At 40.5% G+C, this 27091-nt stretch overlaps 1 protein-coding gene across 1 annotated transcript in view; it reads left to right on the top strand.

The window, feature by feature from the left end:
• The window catches only part of LOC140734920 (uncharacterized), a 127424-nt gene extending 100634 nt beyond the window's left edge, over positions 1 to 26790 (top strand). The window contains exons 21-23 of the mRNA XM_073059624.1: positions 6809 to 6972; positions 12524 to 12640; positions 26390 to 26790. Of these exons, the coding sequence (XP_072915725.1) occupies positions 6809 to 6972; positions 12524 to 12640; positions 26390 to 26520 (412 nt within the window). The 3' untranslated portion in view covers positions 26521 to 26790. The remainder of the gene's footprint in view (positions 1 to 6808; positions 6973 to 12523; positions 12641 to 26389) is intronic.
• Positions 26791 to 27091: the final 301 nt, after the last annotated feature.

The raw sequence follows: 27091 nt of genomic DNA, 5'->3' as shown, positions 1-27091 counted from the left end.
ACAACGTCTCTACTTTCTGAGAAGGCTGAGGAAAGTCCATCTCCCATTCCCATCCTCATCACATTCTACAGGGGTTGCATTGAGAGCATCCTGAGCAGCTGCATCACTGCCTGGTTCAGAAATTGCACGATCACCGATCGCAAGACCCTGCAGCGGATAGTGAGGTCAGCTGAGAAGATCATCGGGGTCTCTCTTCCCACCATTACGGACATTTACACTACACGCTGCATCCGCAAAGGAAACAGCATTATGAAGGACCCCATGCACCCCTCATACAAACTCTTCTCCCTCCTGCCATCTGGGAAAATGCAGCGAAGCATTCGGGCTCTCACAACCAGACTATGTAACAGTTTCTTCCCCCAAGCTATCAGACTCCTCAATACCCAGAGCCTGGACTGACACCAACTTACTGCCCTCTACTGTGCCTATTGTCTTGTTTATTATTTATTGTAATGCCTGCACTGTTTTGTGCACTTTATGCAGTCCTGGATAGGTCCGTAGTCTAGTGTAGTTTTTTTTCTGTGTTGTATTTTTTACGTAGTTCGGTCTAGTTTTTGTACTGTTGTCATGTAACACCATGGTCCTGAAAAACTTTGTCTCACTTTCACTATGTACTGTACCAGCAGTTATGATCAAAATGACGATAAAAAGTGACTTGACTTGACTAATGTTGTTCCTTTCTTTAAGAGACACAGTGGGCATTTTAAGCCATGTAACTACAAGCCAGTAGGCTTTATGTTAGTGGTAGGAAAAATCCTATGGGATAGGCTTTGTGGACATTTAGAAAAAGAGGTGCTGAGCAGAGATTGTCAGCATGGCTTTGTGTGGAGGAAATCCTGCCTTACTAATTTGATTGTGTTTGCTGAAGTAACTAAGAAAATATATAATCAGAATCAGGTTTAATATCATCAGTATATGTCTAAATTTGTTAACTTTGCGGCAGCAGTACAATACGATACATGATTAAATATAGGAAAAAACTGAATTACCATAACTGTATATATATGTATGTATATTAAATAGTTAAGTTAAAATAAGTACTGCAGAAACAGAAATTTTAAAATAAGTATTGAGGTAGTGTTCATGGGTTCAATGTCCATTTAGAATTTGGACGGCATAGGGGCAGAAGCTGTTCCTGAACCATTGAGTATGTGGCTTCAGACTCCTGTACCTCCTTCCTGATGGTAGCAATGAGAAGAGGGTGGTGGGTGTCCTTAATGATGGACGCTGCCTTCCTGAGGTACCGCTCTTTGAAGATATCTTGGATACTGCAGAGACTGGTACTCATGATGGAGCTGACTAATTACACAACTTTCTGTAACTTACTTTGATCCTGTGCAGTAGCCCCCCGCCCAGCCCCCCATAGCAGACGGTGATACAGCCAGTCAGAATTCTCTATGCGGTACAGTAAATCTGTAGCAGTTTTCAGGTATTTTAGGTGACAAACCAACTCTCCTAAAACTCCTATTGAAATATAGCTACTGTCTTGTCTTCTTTGTAGCTGCGTCAAAATGTTGCACCAAGGTCAGGTCCTCAGAGATATTGACACCCAGAAATTTGAAATTGATTGGTCTCTCCACTTCCGATTCCTCTAAGAGGATTAGTTTGTGCTCCCTCGTCTTAACCTTTCTGAAGTCCACAATCAGCTCTTTGGTCTTACTGACAGTGAGTGCAAGTTTGTTGCTACTTCACCAGCTGGTATATCTCACTCCTGTACGTCCTGTCATCACCATTGGAGATTCTGCCAACAATGGGTGTACCATCAGCAAAATTATAGATGGCAATTGTGCAGGGGTTTCACCCTCCTGCAAAACAGCCTGATGGCGGCCTCTGAGACAGAGATCACAAGGTCACCAGATGCTACAGGGATCCTCATAGCAGTAGTTTTATTCTCCATTTCAAAGCGAGTATAAAAGGCATTGAGCTCATCTGGTATGAGGCATCACTGCCATTCATGATGCTGGGTTTTACATTGTAGGAAGTAATGGCCTACAAACCCTGCCAGATCTGATGTTGCCTCCAGCCTCTTTCAGAATTCTTTCTTAGCTCTTGTGATAGCCCTCCATACGTTTTCTTGTACTGACCTGGGTCATCAGACGTAACTGCCACAGATCTAGCTCTCAGCAGAGTATGAACCTCTCGGTTCATCCGTGGCTTTCTGTTTGGGAATGTAGGCACATTCTGTTTGTAGGCACACACTCATCCACGCAGGTTTTAATGAAGCTGGTGACAACTGCAGCATACTCATCCAGACTCGAAGATCAATCTCTGAATACAGTCCAGTCCACCGATTCAAAGCAGTCCTGGGCCTCCCTTGTCCATACCTTCTTGGTCCTCTCTACTGGTTCTGCAGTCTTCAGTCTCCGTCCATACACAGAGAGTAGAAGTACAGCCAGGTGATCAGACTTTCCAAAGTGGGCACTACCTTTCCAAAGACAGTGCAATACATATTGTCTATCTTGTTTAGTGGAGCACTTGACAGGGCCCCACATGGCAGACTGGTCCAGAAGGATAGAGCATATAGGATCCAAGATGAACTGGGTAATGACATTCTAAAGCGGCTTAGTGATAGGAGGCAGAGAGTGATGCTGAATGAATGCTCTTCTGATTGTCTGCAGCCAGTGATAGGACCTTTGAATGTGTCAGTTCTATATTAACTACTTGAATATTATGTAGGCAGTATTACTGAGTAAGTTTATGGAAGAACTGGAAGCTGATGGCATTGTTGACGAAGGAAAGATATGAATCAGATGGAAAATTGGGCATTATGTTCCTGACAAGTTGGAGGTGAGACATTTTGAGATGTATAGGGTAAATGTCATAACCCTAAACGGTAGAGTGATAAGATATGTTGATGATCAGAGAGACCATGGGATTTAAATCTATTTGTTATCGAGAGTGACCACTCAAGTAGATAAGGTGATGAAGAAGACAAATTATATGGTTGGAGCATATAATATGCTTCATGAGCTGAAGCATAAAATATAAAAGTTAGAATAGCATGTTGAAACTTTACAAAGCACTGGTTAGACCACACTTGGAAAACTGTGGACAGTTCTGTTGCCATAAAATAGGAAGCATATGGTTGCATTGGAGAGAATGCAAAGGAGATTTACTAGCATGTTGCCTGGATTGGAAGATTTTGGATTATGTGGAACGATTGAATAAAATGTGTTTGTTTACCCTGGAGCAATACAGATGGAGAGGTGACCTTATAAAAGTATATGAAATTTTAAGAGGCAGAGGTTGGGTAAGTAGTCAAAATCTTCTGCAAGAGAGCATATATTTAAAGTGAGAGGAAGGAATTTTCAAGGGGAGTTGAAAGGTAAGGTTTCTTTTTACACAGAGAGTGTTTGATATGTGAAACTAACTTCTGGAGGAGGTGATGGAATCAGATAGAATTTAACAATGTTTATGAGACTTTTACAAAGCACATCAGCAGGCAATGTATAAAAGGATTATGATTCTAATGTGGACATATGGGATAGTCTAAATGGGGAAAATGCTTGCATGGATGTAATAGGCTGAAAGGCCTGCTTCTGAACTGTACAACTATGACTCTAGAACCAAGAATGTTTTAATAATACCTGCCTAGTAGAAATCTCTTCTTGAAGAAAACTGTAACATCAGTATTTTAATTCAGAATCTTTTTAGATCCTCCTGCAAGGTTTTGTATTTCCCTCTCCTCTCCCACGGGAGGTCACTGGAATGTTGGCATGACATATTTGGAGCTACTTTCTCTCTCTCTGAGAGCTATTATACCAAGTATCCACTTCTACTCTCATCCTAAGTTAAAACCAGCATGATTGGCATAAGTATTCTTAAAAAAATGAATTTTGATACAACACCAAACTGAACATTATGCAGGATCAGGACTAACCTGGCTCACACTTCATGTCATCTTCGATTTTGCAACAAACCTTTTGCTTGCCAGATGGCTCCTACTGTCCTGTAGGTGGTCAAAGATATTTAAAAGCAATTTGCCCAATCAAGATGGCACCAGCATACAACGCTCCTTCAGTCAACATCTTCTGGATAGATCATGAAACCATATATTTCATTTCTTTTATGTCTTTTACATCTGTTTTTCATCTTGGATGTGATTCTGGAACTGACGGGGTCTGTGATTTGCTGTTTGGAGAAGAAGAGTTTCAGAAATGGAGACTTTGATAATAAATGAACCTTTGTATCTTTGAATCTTTGAAATGTGTTTAAATGATTTAAAGAGATATTAAATAAAAAAACAGATCCATGTAATTAATTTTTCATGTACATTAATTAACAGTAATGCTAATTTTAAAAAAGCAAATAACAAGCTAATTTGCTTTATTTTTCTTTTCTCTAATAGTTGGTGACTGTATTCAAATTTATCTGGTCACGTCAAGTAAAGCATATGGCTGAGAGGCCAGATATAAACTGTAGAGTAAAAATCATCATTGAAACATTGTTGTCATGACACATCATTGCTGCTTCTTATTTCTTCCATTGGAAAGTGGCAACACAAGTGCATAGTGTAGTCAAGAAGATGAACTGCATGCTTGCCTTCATCAGTTTGGACATTGAGTCATTGAGTTTAAAAGTTGGGGAATAATTTTGCAGCTGTATAAAACTTTGGTTGTGCCACATTTACATTATTGTAAGCATTTCTGCTCACCTCAATATAGGAGGAATGTGAGGATTTGGAGAGGGTCAAAACAAAAGATTCACCATCATGTTGCCGGGGTGGAGAGTATTACATGAAAAGCTTGAACAAACTTGAACGCGCTGCCAGGAGAGACAGCAGAAGCAAATAATGTGCAACGTTTAAGGAGCATTTTGACAGACACATGAACAGATGAATACAGACCCTGCGCCGGCAGATGAGATTAGTTAGATTGGCATCTGAAGGGCTGAAGGGCTTGTTGCTGTGCTGTGCTGTCCTATGGGGTGGCACAGCTCCATAGTGGTTAGCACAACACTAGTACCAATGACCCAGTCATTTCCCGCTACTGACTGTAAGAAGTCTGTATGTTCTCCCCGTGGCCCATATGGGTTTCATCTGGGTTCTTTGGTTTCCTTCCAGAGTCCAAAGACATACTGGTTGGCAGGTCAATTGGTCATTGTAATTTGTCCCGTGATTACGATAGGATTAAATCAAAGGATTGCTGGGCAGCATGGCTTGAAGAGCTGAAAGGGCCTATTCCACACTGTATTTCAATAAATATATAATTAATAATTCTCTATGTTATATGATAATTGAAGACAAAGAGTGAAACAGGTGCTAAATGCTTACCATGCTCATGCTTCAGGAAGGCTGGACTTCGTATGTAGTTTTGAGATGGTTATCATGAGGTGAACCTGAGACTGATATCTCTAACTCTGCTCTACTTTCTTCAGCAGAAATTCTTGCCGCACTCTCACAAGCACATTAATGGCTCATCTCTCAGCCACCACACACCAGGTTCAGTCGAACTGGTCGATTCCGGGCTAATGTTCAGCTCTTTAAAAAATTTGCAGGTGGCCCAGAATATCTCCCAATGTGTCTCAAAAGTCCTGTTCATTGATCTCAACACCAAATAAACATTGAAGGCTCATGATAATTTTAAGAAGCCTTATTTCTGCTAAGCTGGTTGTAGCTCGACAGTGCAATTAAATGAAACTCTTATTTATTCAAATGCTATATCAGCTCTTTAATGTGCATTAGTAGGCAACTTAATTATAAATTACCCTTCCATAATATTGTGGGCTAATATTCAAAGGGCATGTTTCAGTTCATTTACCAAGCTCGTGTCTTATGCTAAACACATATGGATTTCACACAACAGCTTAAAGACCCAGTTTTGATCATCTCAGTATTAGTAATTGTTCCTGTCACTCTATATAGATCCACTTTATTACTCTTCAGAGTGTCAGCTTTTCTCAGAGTATTTTTTGGTGGTTAATGTTAAACACAGCCGCAGAAATTCCCTGACCATCTGGAGTCATTGAGCAATACAGTGCAGATGCAGGCCTTTCATCCAATGATTCCATGCCAACCACAGTGCCCATACAGCTAGTCCCAATTTCCTGTGTCGACCCATATCCCTCTAAGCCTCACCACTCCATGTACCTATCTGAGTGTTTCTTAAATGATACTGTTGTACCTGCCTCAACCATACCTCTCCTTTTGAATGATTGTTTCATATACTCACACCCTCTGTGTTCTATTTATTTATTTTTTATTGAGAAACAGCTCAGAATAGGCCCTTCCAGCCCTTTGACCTGTACTGCCCAGCAATCTCCCAATTTAATCCGACTAATGACCAATTAACCTATCAATTGGTACATCTTTGGACTGACAGATGAAACCAGAACACCTGGAGAAACACACGTGGACACAGGGAGAACATACAATCTTCTTACTGGTAGCAATGGGAATTGAACCTGGGTCACTTGTACTGTAAAGCTCTGTGCTGACCACTACGCTACCACGCTGCTACTCAGGTGTTTTTAAACCTTTCCCCTCGTATCCTAAAGCTCTGCTCCTTAGCCTACAGAAAAGGCCTTACCATCCACCATATCGATACCTCTTGTAATTTGAATTATTTTTATAAAGTCACCCTCATTTTGACTTTGTCTTGGAGATTGTGTTTTTTCTTGTGGATCATGTATCCTACTGCCATCTCCAAAGGGTACAAAATCATACATATTTTATAAGTACAGTTTCATGAAGATTCCACAAAGTAAATGTATCTTTAATCTTAATTTTATTGAGTTTTGTATAATATTCTTTTGCCTGATGGTTGATAGTTTTGATGCATGAATTTGTTGGTTCTTTCCTTACACACAGCGCTTTGCACCTTGCTGCCTGTAGAGATAATTGCAATGATCTACTGATGTTACTACTAGCAAACAATGCTGAGGTCAATACACTGAATCGTGACCACTCCACTCCTCTGTTTCATGCAGTTCAAGCATCGAACTACTATGGCGCAAGTCTTCTGATACAACATGGTACTGAAAACATTTTTATTTTTCTCTTTTTGGAAGTAGAGTTACTCTTCTCTGGACATCTCAGTAAAAATATAATGAACACTTATCATACTTCTTCTCTATGTCATTTCTCTGCATCTGCTTCCCACTCTTTTAAAAATCGTTTACCTGCTTCTCAGCACCTCTTGGCTATCTTCTGCTACTGCCCATGTCATGTTTCCTGAAAACGTGTCCACTGCATGGTGTGTTTGCTGCAAGCGCTGTAACATAATTACAGGTGCAGCAGGACAATGCGTTACAAGAGATTTGCACCATAACTGTACATTCCTAAGATTTCTGCACTGGACTACCATTACATTCACTGAAGTAGTTCATAGTTTATTGTACTATCTCTGCCTTTTCAGCAAAATGGTGATCATTCATTTCTGAATCAAAAATACGGTGATTCAGAAATAGCAAAGGTTCAAAAGGATCATTGGTTCATTTTATCATGTAGTATACAACTCTGAGATTCGTCTTCTCCAGATAGCCATGGAACAGATGAAACACCCTGGTTTCCTTGGCTACGTAAGTGTAGGAAAGACTCCTTCAAGTCCCACCAAACCCGTGAGATTGAGACGGCTCTTCCACCCCAAACCCTGGTTTGTGTGGATGCTGCGTTGTTTGCCACCCTGTTACAAATTAGTTCCACAAAATAACAGCCGGGACTCTGCATATGATGAAAGGAATTATATTTATGAATCTTAACTAAAAGGTTGGTAAAGAATAACGAAAAGAAAAGGGCCCATCCTAATTAAATGTGCACAAGTTGGAGTTGATCTTGAACTTCTCTGTCACTCACACACTGGGACCTCGGTCAGCATGAAAGCTCACTCCACCTTCTGAACGTCGCTCACAATCCCTCTCAAACAAACGGGTCTCCCACCAGATCATAAGCTATGACCGGTTCTCCCCAGCGTCTTCGCTCTCCATCTCCTGCCAAACAAGCCCAAGACCAACTTTATTGTCCCTCACCAAGAAAACCTCCCGCTAATTGGATGGCACACATTCCATGTCACCCCTTATCTTCAATAATAACCCAAACAGGCTGAAAGCAGAACAGACTGCTCTTACAGGGCTGCTAAGTGAAATACCTACAGCGTAATCCAGAGCATTACAAAGAAAAACCATGGAAGTCATTTTTAAAAAAAACATCAAGCTTCCACACCTCCCCCACCCCGCATAGAAATTACTTACAAATCCCAAAGACAACAATTGCATTAAAACCTTCCCCATACAGAAAATCAAATTGGGTGAACTGTGAGAACATCAGATCCTCACCATCCCCTGCACAAAAAAAATTCAAATCGTGCAGAATTTCACAGAATGCCAATGTTGGTCTAGAGTTAATCAAATTAAATTAAATAAATATTCAAGACAGCAAAGCAAAATTTAAACATTATGGATAATGAAGACTTGCAGTAAAAAAGTAAATGTTCAGCTGGTCAGAAAATAGGTGAAAGAAAATAGAAAATTTTGATATATTATGCAAGCAAGATAAAGTAAAGTGATAACAAGAGGTAAAAGTACAGAAATCATTTAAAGTTAGAAGATAGAAAAAAAGACATTTAAAAACTATTAAAATGTTGGCCTTTATTGTGAGAGCTGAAATGGAAAGGATTGGAGTTATGTTGCTGCCTAGCTCTGACAATATATGTTGACATTGCAGATGGTATGATACAATATCGATGAATGATGCCAATGTAAGAGCTATTAGTGAGAAAGATGTATTGGATAAACTAGACTTGTATTCTTTTGAATATATAAATTTGAGGGATGATCAAATTAAGATATTTAAAATGATCAAAAAATTGCTCAGGATGCATCCACACACACACACACACACACACACACACACACACACACACACACACACACACACACACACACACACACACACACACACACACACACACACACACGAACTATGTCTCTCACAGAGTCATACATACACACACACATACACTCACACACAACCACTTTCTCTCTCATATTCTGTCATCCATTTCCACTCTGCCATCCTTTGAAAAACAGATGTCAGGAAGTGTAGAGAAACTCAGCATTTTGACTGATAGTTATTTTATCAATCTAAGATATTAAAGATTACGGAATTAAATGGAATAATGGAATGATGACACAGACTCAACTGAGTGCAAAGCAGCTATGAGTGGCTGAAAATGCCTTATTTTTCTCCACATTCCCCTATGTGCTCAACAGTACTGTTCCAGGAAAAAAAGGTATTTTTTTCTCTGTCAGAAAGGCTGGAAAATGCATCAGTGTCAATGTATCAGGTTACCTATCATTCAGATTTGTTATAGAATTGCTTGTGAGTGTTGTCGTAATACTTTCAGCTAATCAATGTTGTATTACAAAACGTTCCTTGACCTGCTCTCGTTTATGAGAAGATGCATCCCAAGGCATGGATTACATTTTCATTCCTACTCTTGCTATTAAATGAGTATACTACCTGGTACTTATGCCATTTTATTAGCATCAGTGCAGGTGGATTTTTTCCAGCAAGTAGTTTTAATCTTTATTTTCCATTTGTTTTTGTTGGATTTGGGCATAGAATTGTTATTTCTTCTTGAAAATTATCTTCGGTATATCTGGAGGAGAGGTCTTGTCTCACCTGGAAGGAGTGCTTGGGGGCTTGAATGGAAGCAAGGGAGGAAGGATGTCGCACTTAGGACATTTCCAGTGATAGGTCCCAGGAGGGAGATTAATGGAGAGGGATAAAAGGATAAGTGAATCACAGAGGATTCAAACCCTGAGGAAAGTGGAGAGTGAGGAGGAGGGAAAGATGTGTTTGGTGGTTGAATCCCGTTGGAGATGGCAGAAGTTGCAGAGAATGATGTGTAGGATGTGGAGGCTCATGGTGTGGTAGCTAAGGTCAAGATGAACTCTATCTCTGTCAAGGTGGCGGGAAGATTGGGTGAGTGCAGATCTCCAGGAAGCGGAGGAAATGCGGGTGAGGGCAGCGTCAATGGTGGGGGAAGAGGAAACCCTGTTTTTTAAAGAAGAAGGACATATCTGATGTCCTGGAAAGGAAAGCCTCATCATGGAAACAGATGTGGCAGAGATGAAGGAACTGAGGAAAGGGAATAACATTTTTACAAGGAGGGAAGAGGTCTAGTCAAGATAGCCATGGGAAATAGTAGAGTTATAAAAGACGTTGGTCGACAGTTTGCCTCCAGGGATGGTGACAGAGAGATTGAGAAAGGGGAGGGAGGTGTCTGAAATGGACCAAGTAAACTTAAGGACACGGTGGAAGTTGGAGGCAATGTTGATGAAATTGACGAGCTCAGCATGGGTGCATAAAGCAGCACCAATGCAGTCATCAATGTAGCAGAGGAAGAGTTGCGGAGCATTACTGGTGAAGGTTTGTAACATGGACTGTTCTATGTAGCCAACAAAAAGACAGGCATATCTGGGACCCACGCGGGAGCCCATGGCTACCCCTTGAGTTCAGAGAAAATGGAAGGAGCCAAAGGAAAAATTGTTGAGGGTGTGGACCAGTTAAGCCAGACAGAGGAGAGTGATAATGGAGGGGACCTGGTTGGTTCTTTTATTGAAAAAGAAGTGGAGAGATTTGAGGCCTTCTTGATGGGGGATAGAAGTTTCTAAAGACTGGACATCCATGGTGAAAATGAGACGGTCAGATCCAGGGAATTGAAAATTATTGAGGAGTTTGAGAGCATGAGAAGTGTCATGGATGTAGCTGGGAAGGCATTCAATCAGGGGGGATAAGGACATGAGTTCAGTGGGATAGGATCAGACAGAAACAACAGGCCTACCTGGACAGTCAAGCATATGGATCTTGGCTAGGAGGTAGAAGCAAGCAATGCGGGGTAAGGGGAGTACAAGTTTGATGAAAGTGGATAGGAATTCTCCAGAGTTGAGGAGGTCAGTTAGTTTTCTGATGGTCTGGATTGAACTCCTCTTGGTGTCTGAAAGATGCTGCCTGGCCTCAGCAAGATAGAGGTCAGTTTGGCACACTACAACCCTTTCATAGTAAGGTTGAGATTGATGCAGAGAAGTGGAGGGTACTAAATTCAGAAAGATTAAGGTTCGAGGAGGAGAGAGGAGTGCTGAAGTTGAGCTGGTTGATGTCTCATTGGCAATTCAAGGTGAAAAGATCCAGAGCAGGCAGAAAGCTAAAGTGGGTGTCCAAGAGGAGGAGGAGGGTTGGAGATGGGAGAAGGGGTCATTGATGCAGGGTGGGGAATGCTTACCAGAGAAGTGGGCTCAGAGATCGAGGCAATGGAAGAAGAGTTTAGCATTGCAACTGGCATGGAACTCACTGAGGTGAGGGTGAAAGGGGTCAAAAATAAGGCCCATTGTTGAGGACAGAATGTTTCACCTCAGAAAGGAGAATGTTAGTGGGAATGATGAAGTAAGGGATTAAAGCTAGTGGGTGTGGGTCCTAAGACTCTTGTACCTTCTTCCTGATGCAGCAGTGAACAGAGCATACCCTGGATGGCGGGAGCCTTTGGTGATGGATGCTGTTTTCCTGCAACAGCGCTCTGTGTAGATGTGCTCAATGGTGGGGAAGGGCTTTACTTGTGACAGGTCTAAGCAAACAGCCTTGTGCTGCACTTCTGCTGATGGAGATTGTACAGGAGATGTTGCTGCTAATCTGAACTGCCTGGAGTATGCAAGTGAGGAAATCAAGGACCTAATTGCACAAGGAGGTATTGAGGCCAAAGTCTTGAAGCTTATTGATTAGGTTTGAGTTTGAGGAGATGATTGTATTGATTGCCAAGCTGTAGTCAATAAAGAGCATCTTGGTGTATGCATCTTTGCTGTCCAGATACTAGAGGGTTGACCGAAGAGCCAATGAAATGTCACTTGATATGGACCTGTTGTAATGGTAGGCAGATTGGAGTGGGCCCAAGTCGCTTCTTAGGCAGGAGTTGATAAGTTTCATCACCAACTTCTCAAAACATTTCATCACAATGGATGTAAGTGCGACTGGATGATACTCGAGACAGGTTACCATGTTCTTCTTATGCACCGATATAATTGAAGCCTGCTTGAAGCTGGTGGGCACCTCAGCCTGCCAAGGCAAAAGGTTAAAGATATCAATAAACGCACCAACCACTTGATCAGTCTTTAGTACTCAGCCAGGTACCGGATGCTTTCTGTGGATTCACCCTCCTGTTGGATGCTCTCATGTCAGCCTCAGAGACTGAAATCACAGGGTCACCAGGGCTGTGGGAGTTCATGACCAAGTTAGCAGTTGACCAATATAAATTCCTGTTAATTGAAGGACCATGCAAACATCTATTATTCACTCAGAAACTCTCTTTCAATGTTACATACAAAAGGCTGGCAGATGCTTGGATATTCAAGCCAAATTTTGTTTGATTTTTCTTCTGAATTGTGATAAATTTACTAAACTGACTGAGGCAAAAGTTGCAATCTGCACCCTGAGATGCCATCATTTGCATTGACAGTGTAAAGTAGATTTTCAAGGAGTCGTGCCAGGGATATGACTGCTTCTGGTTCACATGGATATTTTCTTTTCTTCCAGGTGTAAATATAAAGAAAGCAAATAATCAAGGATTTAGAGCATTTGATTTAATACAAGATTACCAGGAATGGATTGAGAGTGGATTCTTTACAAATGAGATAATTTCTTTGTTAAAGGGTAAGTTTCATTCACAACAGTTTATCATCAGATTTTATTTACACTGCCTTTAAAAGTACCCCTTATAACACATATCGCTTAAGGAAAAATAAAGCAGACTATGTTAATTACTCTGTTCTAGAAATAGACTCTTCACTTTGTTTTTTTCTGATTTTTAAAATTTTTCTTCATCTTCTAAACTTTTACACTCTTACATAAACTAATTTTAAATGGTACAGTGAGTTACAACACTTTTATTTGCAGCTCTGCCACCTAGCATCAAACTCACAAACTAACTCTGTGCTTTATGAAGTTCAGATTAAAATACATTGCTGTGGCAAACTTCATTTTAAGTTTCTGTTGTATGTAATTTAGGACATGTATATTAGAAATTGAGTAAATTTAATCCACAACACTGGTGTCTGACAACAAGGTTACCATGAAAAATAAAGAAAGAAATGTAAAAGATGTCTGCAACACACACAAAATGCTGGTGGAACGCAGCAGGCCAGGCAGCATCTATAGGGAGAAGCACTGTCGACGTTTCGGGCCGAGACCCTTTGTCCTGAATGCTGTGTTCCACGAGCATTTTGTGTGTGTTGCTTGAACTTCCAGCAACTGCAGATTTCCTCGTGTTTGCTCTGTAAAAGATGTCTGATGTGTTTCTTTGAACGGGTTATTTCCGTGATTCCTTTTTGTTTTGTGACTGTCTGTGGGGAAGATGAATTTCAGGGTTGTATACTGCATACAAACTTTGAAAATAAATATTCTCAGAACCTTTTGCATCTTGAAGTTAATGTTTTGATAACTTAAAATATATTTGTATTGTTACATAATTTAGTAAAACTAATGGCTTGAATTTTATTCTATTTAATAATCATTCACTTTATAAATAAATTTCATCACAGAAATTAAATACAGAAAATGCTGGGGATTCTCAGCAGGCAGCATCTGTGGAAAGAACCACAGTAAAATTGTGATGAGCAGCAGTAATTAGTTCTGCAACCCAATTACTTCATTCAATAAGTAAGAGTGAAGTCAGAATGGTGAATAAGATTGTTTTCAAGACAATCGTCCCCCCTATCATTTGATTTTCATTTATTGGTTTAGGAGATTAATCTCCCCGTTCGTTCACACTCATCATTATTATGTGCCGTGTCGTATGATGAGGGTAATTATCGTCTATGGCCATGATTGTTCTTGGCAAATTTTTCTACAGAAGTGATTTGCCATTGTCTTCTTCTGGGCAGTGTCTTTACAAGATGGGTGGCCCCCAGCTGTAATCAATACTCTTCAGAGATTGTCTGCCTGGCGTCAGTGGTCGCATAACCAGGACTTGTGATGTGCACCAGCTACTCATATGACCATCCACCACCTGCTTCCATGGTTTCACATGACCCTGATTGGGAGGCTAAGCAGGTGCTACACCGTGCCCAAGGGTGTCCTGTAGGCTAGTGAAAGGAATGAACACTTTATACCTCCTTTAGTAGAGATACATTTCCACCCTGCCATCTCTTACCATATTGAAGCACATTATTTAAAATTTTCTTCAGCTTAAAACTATAGTAATTCATTAAAATAGCATGGTTACTGTTTTCTATTTCACAATTATTGATGACCCTGAAAACCTCAGGAAATACTCAAGCAAAGGACCATTATTTCTTTTGTGTTAATCCTTTTTAACATTGAAAAACGCCCTGTCAGCTTCATTGACATTTCTTTGGCCTAATTGGGAAGAAGCCCTAAAACTTCTGTGGTTGCTCTTGTAGATCATTAACTATTATCTTAGGAGAGCTATGGCTTGCTGCCATTGTTACATGTTTAAAATATAGTGTCTTTGGTTTCAATACAGACTGTTTTTAGTTAATTGGTTGGTAAACAATTTCAAAACATTGTATATACAGTTTCTGAAAACTCTCTGCTGCATGTTTTACAATAAAGCAAAAGAAATCAGTATATATATATATATATATATATATATATAAAAAGACTAAGGAGCAGAAGTAGGCCATTCAGCCCATCTTTAATAAACATTCTGTTTCCAAATTATAATATCTTATAAGGCGCCACAGTAGTGAAGTGGTTAGCATGATGCTCTGACGGCCTCGGGCATCAGAGTTCAGTGTTCAGTTTCTGACATTGCCTCAAGGAATTTGTACATTCCTTCCCATTCCTCCTCCCACGTTCCAAAGACGTACTGGTTAGTAGGTTAATTGGTCATTTCAAATGATCAGCCAAAGGTTAAATCGTTTCAAAAACATTGATTTAATTCAGGTTGGTTTTGGTCAACCTGCAAGAAGAGCCAAAGCAGGAATCCATATCATAGACATTAGGAAGCTAATCCTCATATCACAAGGCAGCAAGTAAAATAATACCTCTGCATTTTTCAATGGAAGAACCGATGACTTTGCTAGATTGATGATAGAATAGAACTGCTATGCAACAGAGTCTAAGAATTTCATGTTTATGCCAGTTTTATTTCAGAAATTGCTAACTCACATCATTCAATGCAATATAAACTTCACTTTGTCATAAAGAAGAGATCCAGAGGTGCAAAATCCACTTCACTTTTGCAAAAGGAATTGATACCACTTTTTTTGTGCACTGAATCAGAATCAGATTTAATATCACTAGCAGGTCATGAAATTTGTTTTGTGGCAGCAGTACAGCACAATACATAATAATGAAAAGAACTATAGAAATATAGAAAACCTACAGCACAATACAGGCCCTTCGGCCCACAAAATTGTGCCGAACATGTCCCTACCTTAGAAATTACCTAGGGTTACCTATAGCCCTCTATTTTACTAAACTCCATGTACCTATCTAAAAGTCTCTTAAAAGACCATATCGTATCCGCCTCCACCACCATTGCTGGCAGCCCATTCCACACACTCAAGTCAAGTCAAATCAAGTCAAGTCACTTGTATTGTCATTGCGACTGTAACTGCTGGTACAGTACACAGTAAAAATGAGACAACGTTTTTCAGGACCATGGTGTTACATGGTGTTACTCACCACTCTCTGAGTAAAAAAACTTACCCCGACATCTCCTCTGTACCTACTCCCCAGCACCTTAAAACTGTCCTGATGCCTGATGTCCTGCTGAAGGGTCTCGGCCCGAAATGTCGACAGTGCTTCTCCTTATAGATGCTGCCTGGCCTGCTGTGTTCCACCAGCATTTTGTGTGTGTTGTTTGAATTTCCAGCATCTGCAGATTTCCTCGTGTTTGCACCTTAAAACTGTGTCCTCTTAGATAGATAGATAGATAGATACTTTATTCATCCCCATGGGGAAATTCAACTTTTTTTCCAATGTCCCATACACTTGTTGTAGCAAAACTAATTACATACAATACTTAACTCAGTAAAAAAATATGATATGCATCTAAATCACTATCTCAAAAAGCATTAATAATAGCTTTTAAAAAGTTCTTAAGTCCTGGCGGTAGAATTGTAAAGCCTAATGGCATTGGGGAGTATTGACCTCTTCATCCTGTCTGAGGAGCATTGCATCGATAGTAACCTGTCGCTGAAACTGCTTCTCTGTCTCTGGATGGTGCTATGTAGAGGATGTTCAGAGTTATCCATAATTGACCGTAGCCTACTCAGCGCCCTTCGCTCAGCTACCGATGTTAAACTCTCCAGTACTTTGCCCACGACAGAGCCCGCCTTCCTTACCAGCTTATTAAGACGTGAGGCGTCCCTCTTCTTAATGCTTCCTCCCCAACACGCCACCACAAAGAAGAGGGCACTCTCCACAACTGACCTATAGAACATCTTCAGCATCTCACTACAGACATTGAATGACGCCAACCTTCTTAGGAAGTACAGTCGACTCTGTGCCTTCCTGCACAAGGCATCTGTGTTGGCAGTCCAGTCTAGCTTCTCGTCTAACTGTACTCCCAGATACTTGTAGGTCTTAACCTGCTCCACACATTCTCCATTAATGATCACTGGCTCCATATGAGGCCTAGATGAGGCAACCATTTCAGCCCTGGCAAAATGCCTTTGACTATCCACACGATCAATGCCTCTCATCATCTTATAGACCTCTATCAGGTCATCTCTCGTCCTCCTTCGCTCCAAGGGGAAAAGGCTGAGAAAAGACCAATATCTTGGCAGGGAGGTTTGCTAAGGTGAATGGGGAGAGTTTAAACTAGAATTGTTGGGGGTTGGGAACCGAACTGAAGAGACTGGGGAAGAGGAGGTTGGCTCACAAATAGAGAAAGCTTGTAGACAGTGCAAGAGGAACGATAGGCAGGTGATAGAGAAGGGACGTGCTCAGATTGAAGGCTTGAGATGTCTCTATTTTAATTCAAGGAGTGTTGTGAACAAAGCGGATGATGTGGTGGCCATTACAAAGACTTGGATGGCTCTGGGATAGGAATGGTTACTTCACGTGCCAGGTTTTAGATGTTTCAGAAAGGACCAAGGGAGGGAGGCAAAAGAGGTGGGGGCATGGTGCTGTTGATCAGAGATAGTGTCATGGTTGCAGAAAAGGCGGACGCCATGGAGGGACAGTCTACAGAGTCTCTGTGGGTGGAAGTTAGGAGTGTTTTTTATAGGCCACCCAATAGTAACAGGGATATCGAGGAGCAGATAGGGAAACAGATCCTGGAAAGCTGTCATAATAACACAGTTGTGATGGGAGATTTTAATTTCCCAAATATCGATTGGCAACTCCCTAGAGCAAGGGGTTTAGATGGGGTGGAGTTTGTTAGGTGTGTTCAGGAAGGTTTCTTGACATAGTATGTAGATAAGCCTACAATAGGAGAGGCGGTACTTGATTTGATATTGGGAAATGAACCTGGTCAGGTGTCAGATTTCTCAGTGGGAGAGCATTTTGGAGATGGTGATCATAATTCTATTTCCTTTACAATAGCATTGGAGAGAGATAGGAACAGACAAGTTAGAAAAGTGTTTAATTGGAGTAAGGGGAATTATAAGGCTATCAGGCAGTAAATTGGAGGCTTAAGTTGGAAACAGATGTTCTCAGGGAAAAGTACAGAAGAAAATGTGGCAAATATTCAAGGGATATTTGTGTAGATTTCTGTATAGGTACATTCCAATGAGACAGGGAAGTTATGGTAGGGTACAGGAACCGTGGTGTACAAACCTCCCCACCAAGATACTGGTCCCCTTGGGATTCAAGTGCAACCTGTCCTTTTTGTACAGGTCACACCTGCCCCAAAAGAAGTCCCAATGATCCAGAATTCTGAATCCCTGCTCCCTGCTCCAATCCCTCAACCACGCATTGATCCTCCACCTCATCCTATTCCTATTCTCACTGTCGCGTGGCACAGGCAGTAATCCCAAGATTACTACCTTTGCTGTCCTGCTTCTCAACTTCCTTCCTAACTCCCTGTAGTGTGTTTTCAGGACCTCTTCCCTACCTATGTCATTGGAACCAACATGTACCATGACCTCTGACTGTTCTCCTTCCCACTGCAGGATACCTTGGATGCGATCTGAAATATCTCAGATCCTGGCACCTGGGAGGCAAATTAGCATCCGATTTTCTTGACTGCGTCCACAGAATCGTCTCTCTGATCCCCTAACTATAAAGTCCCCTATCACTACTGCCTTCCTCTTCCCTTCCCTATCCTTCTGAGCCACAGGGCCAGACTCTGTGCCAGAGGCACGGCCACTGCCGTTCCCCCAGGTAGGTTGACACCCCCCCGCAACAGTACTCAAACAGGAGTACTTATTGTCAAGGGGTACAGCCACAGGGGTACTCTCTAGTACCTGGCTCTTCCCCTTCCCCTTCCTGACTGTGACCCACTTGTCTGTCTTCCGTGGCCCCAGTGTGACCACCTGCCTATAACTCCTCTCTATTACCTCCTCGCTCTCCTTGACCAGGCGAATGTCATTGAGGTGCATCTCCAATTTGGGACCTAACTCGGTCCCTCAGGAGCTGCAGCTCGACACACCTGGCACAGATATGGCCATTCAGGAGGCTGGGAGACTCTAGGACCCCCCACATCTGACACCGAGCACTGAAAACTGGCCTCACACACATACTACCTACTTTCCGCAACTAACACAATTAAACCTACCTCATCTTGTCCCGTTACCACCTAAGCCCGTTGAGCCAATGCCCTGTCACTCTGCAGCCTCTCACTCCCCTGCCCACTCCGACGCTTCCCGCTGGATAGAACGATCTTCTTTTTAACTCTTTCGTGCTCTACTGGCTGACATCACGCACCTGTGCAGTCTCGCCTCTCTTTAACCCCGAGTAGTTAAAAAACTCCCTTTGCTCCGAAAAATCAGCCATTCACTCGCAGCCTTCTTGCTCCAAATCCAACTTAAGCCTCCAGTTTCCTGCCTGATAGCCTCATAATTCCCCTTACTCTAATTAAACGCTTTTCTAACTTGTCTGTTCCTATCTCTCTCCAATGCCATTGTAAAAGAGATAGAATTATGATCACTATCTCCAAAATGCTATGAATTACAAAAAGAGATATACTGTTTATAAATTAATTTAAACAAGTAGCACAAAAAAGAGCAGAGAAAGACAGTGTTTTGCTAACAAATTTACCTAAGATTGTTCACTCCTAAGTTTGAGAGGAACACAAATATTGTAATAACAAAGTAACATTTTCTGTATAATATATAGCTGGGGATTAACTTGTATCTAAGAATACCACTTCATCTGAATACAAATTTACTCACACCAGCACAGAATTTATTCATCTTCCAAGAACTTTACAGTTTGAAATCCAAGGGGATGTCAGTTAATTGGGACAGATTGGGACCAATACATTTTGGCCCAATTAAGTCACTACCCAATTAGCCGAAGTTTCATGGAAATAGTTAAAAAGGTATTAAAAAAAAGACAAAAGGAGTAACCAATGGTGTATGTAAATGAAATTCAGAACAAATTAGAACACCAACAATAGAACTACTGTACTATAAAACTGTGTATTAGTTCCCAATAGTTATCAATGGAGGAATTCATCCATTGTACACAATAAACAAAATCAGCACAGACACTTCATGCAGATAATAGACTGCCTTCATGCAATGCTTTCAACAATTGCATCCTCCCAATCTTCATTTTTATTGTAATATTCAAGGTGGTTGTTAGTAGATAGCTTCAACTTCTTTGTAGGTCATAACCTGTTGAAGCAGTGAAATTGTTTAATTTTCACTCCCAGCCTCTTCTGGTATCTCAGACTGAATGCTTGAAACTGCAGTGAACAAAACAATTTGGAATTGTCCAACTGCTTATTTCTCACCAACAATTAGTGATAAAAGTCACTGCTTTTTGACCATTAACACCTGCAACTGACGTTATTTAAAAACTATTTGATCTAAGCATGGTGGAGCGTCTAACAGCCACACAAGCGCACTTGACTGATGTGAGTTAAAACCTATTCGGCAACAGTCTTCTGCCCTAATTAAGCGGCATAGTGTCCTAAATAAACAAAGGGAATCCCAGCAATTTTCTTGATCGGCTTTTGTTCTTTAAGAGTTGTCCCAAAGAAGTGGTTCCTCTGATTAACTGATGGCCCAATTAGCTAGAATCTACTGTATTTTGCAAACCCTGTTAGCCATCTTGAATTTTATTCTGGGAAGTTATTTACATGTTGAATACAATTACTTCCTCCAACAAAGTTTTCTCCTTGCCCCTTTTTTAAGGCCATTGTCAGCATCTAACCTACCAGTCACTGAAGTCTAAAATGAAATTAGATATCGCTTGTTTCTCATGCCTTTTTCATCACCTTGTTAGCTATGTTTCATATTGAAAAATTCTTTTGACTTTTAGAATAAATATTTTCAGTTAAAGTCATAGTCTTCATGGACCATGCTACATTATTGAATGTAGATCTTCAGGCTCCTATACCTCCTCCCTAATGGTAATAACAAAAAGAGGGAAGGTCCTGGAGGGTAAGAGTCCTTGATGATGGATGGCGTCTTGTTGAGGCACCGCCATTTGAAAATATCCTTGATCATGGGGAGGGTTGTGCCATTGATGGAGATGGCTGAGTCTACATCCCTCTGCAGCCTTTTGCAACCCAGTGCATTGGAGCCTTCATAATGGACTGCGATCTAAAGATTCAGAACGCTCTCCCTTGTTTGCACTTGAGCTTCTAGTCAATTTTGGCTTTTGAGATGCTGATGGTAGGGAGCTCAGCAATAGTAATGACATTAAATATAGCTGAAGTGATTACCTGTCATCTTCTGCAGGTGTTAAGAGCTTGTGTTGCAAACCCTTTGAGTAATTTGTCTACTTGAATGACCAAAAGCTTATAAAACTGAGAGATGTGTCTGAGAGAATGGAAATGGTCAATGAGGTGAGATTGTATAAGAGCTAATGACTTTTAGGAAAAATTTGATGATTACTTAGTATTGTTATTGGATGATTGTCAGAGCTGGACTGGATAGAGTAAGTTAAGATATGCATTTGTTGGTGAAGGTTTTGCTTCTTCCTTTGTCCTTGTCCACTCTTTGCAGCAAGGGACCATACCCTGAGGGATTCTTGTATTTGCTGCATTCACACATTTTCATTGTTTCTTCCTGAACCTGACAGCATGCAGGAACTAAAGTCAACTTGTTGAATTCAGAAGCAATGAAATATTCTATATTGTCTCAAACTCATGTTGCTATCCTTTCCAGCACTTCCAATTTGTTCTTCCACTAGTTATTGGAAAGAGCAATTATCTCTACTTTATGAAGTAAAGTTATAGATCCAAATTAGCATGTGTGTCACAATATTATTCACAGTTAATGTGCATTAATTTGGAAAAGGTCATCATTGGCATTGTTTAAGTACTTGAATTTTTGCACAAGGAGCACACAAAAATCCTATTTGAATAACACTAGAACCAGCTACCGTGGCATAGTTTTATATTAATTCATGTTTTCATACATGATTGAATTTTTGGGCCTTTACTACTTCATTATGAATTACTTTGTCCTTCAACCACAAATTTAACAAGACTGAGTCTACAGTCCTCTCCTTAGATGCTGCCTGACCTACTGAGCTCCTCCAGCATTACGTGTGTGTAACTCTAGTAATCTCCATATTTTGTCAGATTTGAGAGACCAGATTTTCTGCTCTGTAGGTAATAGCTTTACTTATCTATGTACTTGTCAGACGTATATTTATTTGCTCATTCTTTTTTTGTTTTAAATTGAGAAATATAACTCAAAATAATATTTTAATTGTTCATTGCAATGTATTAACTGCTTCATTTGGATTGCTAATCATTCCTTCAAAACTCCACATCTTTCACTCTGAATATTATATAATATAAAATAAAATACTGTGTAAATGTTCTACATAAGATACAGCAAGTTTCAATTTTCTGACAATATAATGCAAATACTTTATTGTTCACATCATAATTTCCTGCTCTCAAGATATTTGTTAATTTTATTTGGCAACAATCAAATTACTTTATAAATACTAACTAGTTTAGCACAGAGGTATCCAAACTTTTTTGGGTTACTGTTCCCTTAGCTCCCATACCACATCCCCAGTGCCCTCTCCCACTTTTCTAGCTATTTCATGAAAACTATAAAGAGTTTTGATTTATGAAGCACAGTGAAAGAAAATAGGAAATGACAATTCAAAGCAGTGACAAATAATTGCAAAAATTATTCAAACCTATTTAGAGCCGCTAATAAAATTATTTCTTTAATTAATTATAATGAAAACAATTTTCATCAACAATTTTAGATTGTATATTAGTGGCCTAACTATTCACTACTTCGTTACTTTTTCAACTTTCAATATATGGATGGGCTTGGAGCAGTGATATCAGCTTCTCAACATCCGGCTGAATGTCACTTAGAAGGAGTCACAGGTCCCCATGCTCAGTAGTTTGTCTCACTGCTTTGAAAGGAGTTGGGTGATTGCACTGAAACCATGCTCCACTAAATATGACGTTGAAAAGGCAATAAGGAACATCCTGACCTTTTTCCACAGTGCAGGGTAGCTTTTATAGAAACATAGAAACATAGAAGTTCAGAGATTACTTTCTGCAATCAAAAGTCTCGATATGATTTTTTGAATCTCGACTTCAGCTCTAAGTCATTTTGTAGCAAGATCAGTTCTTCCTTCATTTTTCCTGTCAGTTCCTCATTACAAGTCAGGAATGGATTCATTACCTAATCTGGAATTTGGATTGAGAGAAGATTCTGAAATCTCTCGATGGCTTTATACTGCTCACCCAGGAGGGTACAGTATACTTGAAAATCATCATCAGGTATTCTATTTCTTCCAACTCAGAGAGACTCGAAAATTGGAAAATTTCTGAGCCTCTCTGAATTGGAAGAGAAAACCCAATATTGCACTAAAATAGGGTTAAATTGGACAGAAAGGCGGAGATGACTGATTTGATTTTGATCACTTCCTTGCAATTGAAGACTGATTTCATGAAACTTTGCAAATATTTCAGATAAATAAGCAACGTCATGCCTAATATTTTTGAGTTGATTACTGAATGAAGCATTTGAGTCTTCAAAGACTTTTATCACAGTTTCAAAAAGTGCCTGAAAGAGCCATTTGACTTCTGTATGCAACAGCAAACATTCAAACTGTTCAGCAATCTCAATACAAAACTCTTGAAGTAGTCGAGAATTGAGAGCATGAATTTATGCTCTTGGGGACTTGAGGACTTGAATTTATTTACTGCTGTGATAACAGTATTTAATGATTTTGCAGCCATTGCTTAGGGTTCTTTTGTGACAAGATATTGTATGGAAATTACACAGTAAATATGCCAGGTACCATTTTCTCAAGAAAGTAATAACCCCATGGTGGCATTCTGTTATTGATCTGTTGCCCAAGCAAGAATATTGGTGTGGAATGTCTTTCTCTTTGAAAAATTGCTCAACAACATGAAATATTGACTTCTCCTTTGTATCTGTTTCTAGTCCCTTTGCAAATAACAACTCTTGAACCATTGCTTTATGAAGCAAACGTAACAAAGAAGCGAAGATTCTTTAGGCAACACGAGTGAATCTGCAGATGCTGGAAATAACTGGGGTGATATACTGTATCCGGTGCTCCCGATGTGGCCATTTATACATTGGGGAGACCCGCCGCAGACTGGGAGACCATTTTGCTGAACACCGGCGCTCAGTCCTCCAGCAGTGGTGGGATCTCCCAGTGGCCACACACTTCAATTCCACAGACCACTCCCACTCCGATATGTCTGTCCATGGCCTCCTCTACCGTCAAGATGAGGCCACACGCAGGTCGATGGAGCAATACTTTATCTCCCGCCTAGGTAGCCTCCTTCCTGCCGGCATGAACATCCAACTCACTGACCTCTGTTGATACCCCTGCCCCCCCCCACCCCATCCCTATCTATAATTTTAGTCTGGTTCTCTTTCTCTCTCTTTTCCCCCCTCACTATAATCTCCCCCCAGCCCTACCTTTCTTTCTCTTTTATTTCCCATAATTCTCCACCTTCCCCCTAGCCCATTTTCCTCCAGCCTATCACTTCCCAGCTCTCTACTTCATCCCTCCCCCCGCTTCTTATCCCCCCTCGACCATCCCATGTTACTTCACTCCTGATGAAGGGTTTCGGCCCGAAACGTTGTCACTACCTCATCCCATAGATGCTGTCTGGCCTGCTGAGTTCTGCCAGCATTTTGTGTTTTTAGCAAAGATTCTTTGCCTAGCAAAGTTGACTCATCCAACTGCAGAGCAAATTCTGTGGTCCTAAGTATGTTGCACAAGGTGTCTTCCACATTCTCAGACATTTCACCTATTCGTCTTTGAACAGAGTTGTTGTGGAGTAGAGTCACTTCAATTATTTGCTCTGCTGAATTATGCAAAGCTGTTATCACAACTTCCCTTACTGCTGGCAGAATTTTTTCCTCTCCAATTGCGTGGAGCTTTCCACATTTTTTGTTGTGAAGTGCAGGCAGGCATGTTTTGAAGAGTTTTCCATTTCTGAAAGCTTTCACAAAGTGACTGAAACAAGCCAAGTTCTTGTTTTCTTTATCATATAACCATATAACAATTACAGCACGGAAACAGGCCATCTCGGCCCTTCTAGTCCGTGCCGAATGCTTACTCTCACCTAGTCCCACTGACCTGCACTCAGTCCATAACCCTCCATTCCTTTCCTGTCCATATACCTATCCAATTTTTTTTTTAATGACAAAATCGAACCTGCCTCTACCACTTCAACTGGAAGCTCGTTCCACAGAGCTACCACTCTCTGAGTAAAGAAGTTCCCCCTTGTGTTACCCCTAAACTTTTGCCCCTTAACTCTAAACTCATGTCCTCTGGTTTGAATCTCCTCTACTCTCAATGGAAAAAGCCTATCCACGTCAACTCTATCTATCCCCCTTATAATTTTAAATACCCCTATCAAGTCCCCCCTTAACCTTCTATCCTCTAAAGAATAAAGACCCCTAACTTGTTCAACCTTTCTCTGTAACTTAGGTGCTGAAACCCAAGTAACATTCTAGTAAATCTCCTCTGCGTACTCTCTATTTTGTTGACATCTTTCCCATAATTCAGTGACCAGAACTGTACACAATACTCCAAATTTGGCCTCACCAGTGCCTTGAACAATTTTAACATTACATCCCAACTCCTATACTCAATGCTCTGATTTATAAAGGCCAGCATACCAAAAGCTTTCTTCACCACCCTATGCACATGAGATTCCACCTTCAGGGAACTATGCACCATTATTTCTAGATCACTCTGTTCTACTGCATTCCTCAATGCCCTACCATTTACCACGTATGTCCTATTTTGATTAGTCCTACCAAAATGTAGCATCTCACACTTATCAGCATTAAACTCCATCTGCCATCTTTCAGCCCACTCTTCTAACTGGCCTAAATCTCTCTGCAAGCTTTGAAAACCTACTTCATTATCCACAATGCTACCTATCTTATCATTGAAGAATGTTCAATGTTTTCCAATGTTCAAGGAGCCCGGATAATTTCATTCCCTCATTTGAAAATAAACTTCACCCAACAGACACATTGGCTGCTGTTGGTTGCTTGGTGCTGGTATAAATCCATATTTCAGATACTTCACACTATATTGTCTAACACTTCTTATTTTGTTTATTCTGTTTCTTCCATTTATGTTACGGATTTGTGACCACAGTCCATCATCTATTGTTTAAGCCTACCCTCAAGCACTGAATTAATAAAGGGGAAAGTTATGACATTATCAAAGCTCAGGCAATACCCGACTCCCTGATTGAAGGTGCATAAAGTGGGGCAGCAATATCTCCTTTGGGCCATGGATTGGAGAAATGTGGTCAAGACCATTTGAAAGGGCGGATTCTGAACTTTGCCCGATTCAACTTCATACCTTAATTCACAGGAATTGCATGATTAGAGTATGAGAATCGTACTAGCCAACACTGTACTTACAGTAGTGAACAGCAAAAATGTGTGTGCCAGGCCCAGAAATAACACAATCTCTTCAGTCCGATTTCTCATGATATGCTAAATACAGAAGTGTTAAATTGCTTTTCAATAACTATAACTCATTTTGAGCAAAGTCTAAGAGAATGGTAGGTTAGCAAGTGATGAGCTGATTATATGATAATTATAATCAGCCACGAGGCACTAAGGATCAACCGCTTTTAATAAGTAATTCATTCTTAAATTAAGCCTGTAATCCCTCAGCTGCCCCCTTGCTACTGAGCACCTCACCTCACAGCCCCTTTTATCTTTATTGCCCCTTTATAAACTCCCACCTCCCCACTGGTTTTAGCATTTGTTTCTGATGCTTTTGAAAACCACAACCTGACAGAAATATCTCTTTGTCTTCCAGCCTATGAACTTGATCGGTCCTGTAGTCTTGTTCGAAACATCAACATGAAACTGAAGATGGTGGAAGCAAGTCAGAAGCTACCTGTTTTCAACAGCCAGCTGAAACAATCTTCCTTTTGGTTCAAAACCTGATCATCACTTTTCACAATAATGTTTAAACCATGAGAAGTTCCCATATACCTGCAAACGATGCAAGTAAATGTTCATGGATTTTAGGCAAAGTGTTTCATTGATATTCAATAAGGTGAAAAATATGTCCTTCACAGAATGTTGTCAATTTAATTTTTATTCAAGTAGAATAACGTTATGCCTTATTTCTTTGTACAGTAAACTACAAGAAAATCATTATACAGTGATGTACTTTGTTTTATTTTGGTCATTGCATTAAACATTTAGAAACTATTAACACACTACATGCTGTGTATTTTTGACGGTGTTCAAAAAGGTTGAACAATTTACTTGCTCTATACAGTGGAATTTTCCGGAAAGTCTGTGTCTTTAGTGCCACTGTTCAGAATGACGTCGCCATTTCTATCAGCCACAATACACTTTCCTCTTGAAAGGTGCAGTGTTGCTTTAACTTATGCTAGTGAGCATTGATTTTGGGTCCTTTGACGATGCATGAAGCCAATGAACAGTGTAGTTGCTGCTGACAGCATGGGCAAACCATGAAGAGGCAGCGTAAGATGCTGTGCTGCTTGCA

Source organism: Hemitrygon akajei, chromosome 10 (genome assembly GCF_048418815.1).
Source record: "Hemitrygon akajei chromosome 10, sHemAka1.3, whole genome shotgun sequence".
Taxonomy (NCBI): domain Eukaryota; kingdom Metazoa; phylum Chordata; class Chondrichthyes; order Myliobatiformes; family Dasyatidae; genus Hemitrygon; species Hemitrygon akajei.
This window is presented reverse-complemented; position numbering and strand designations above follow the sequence as displayed.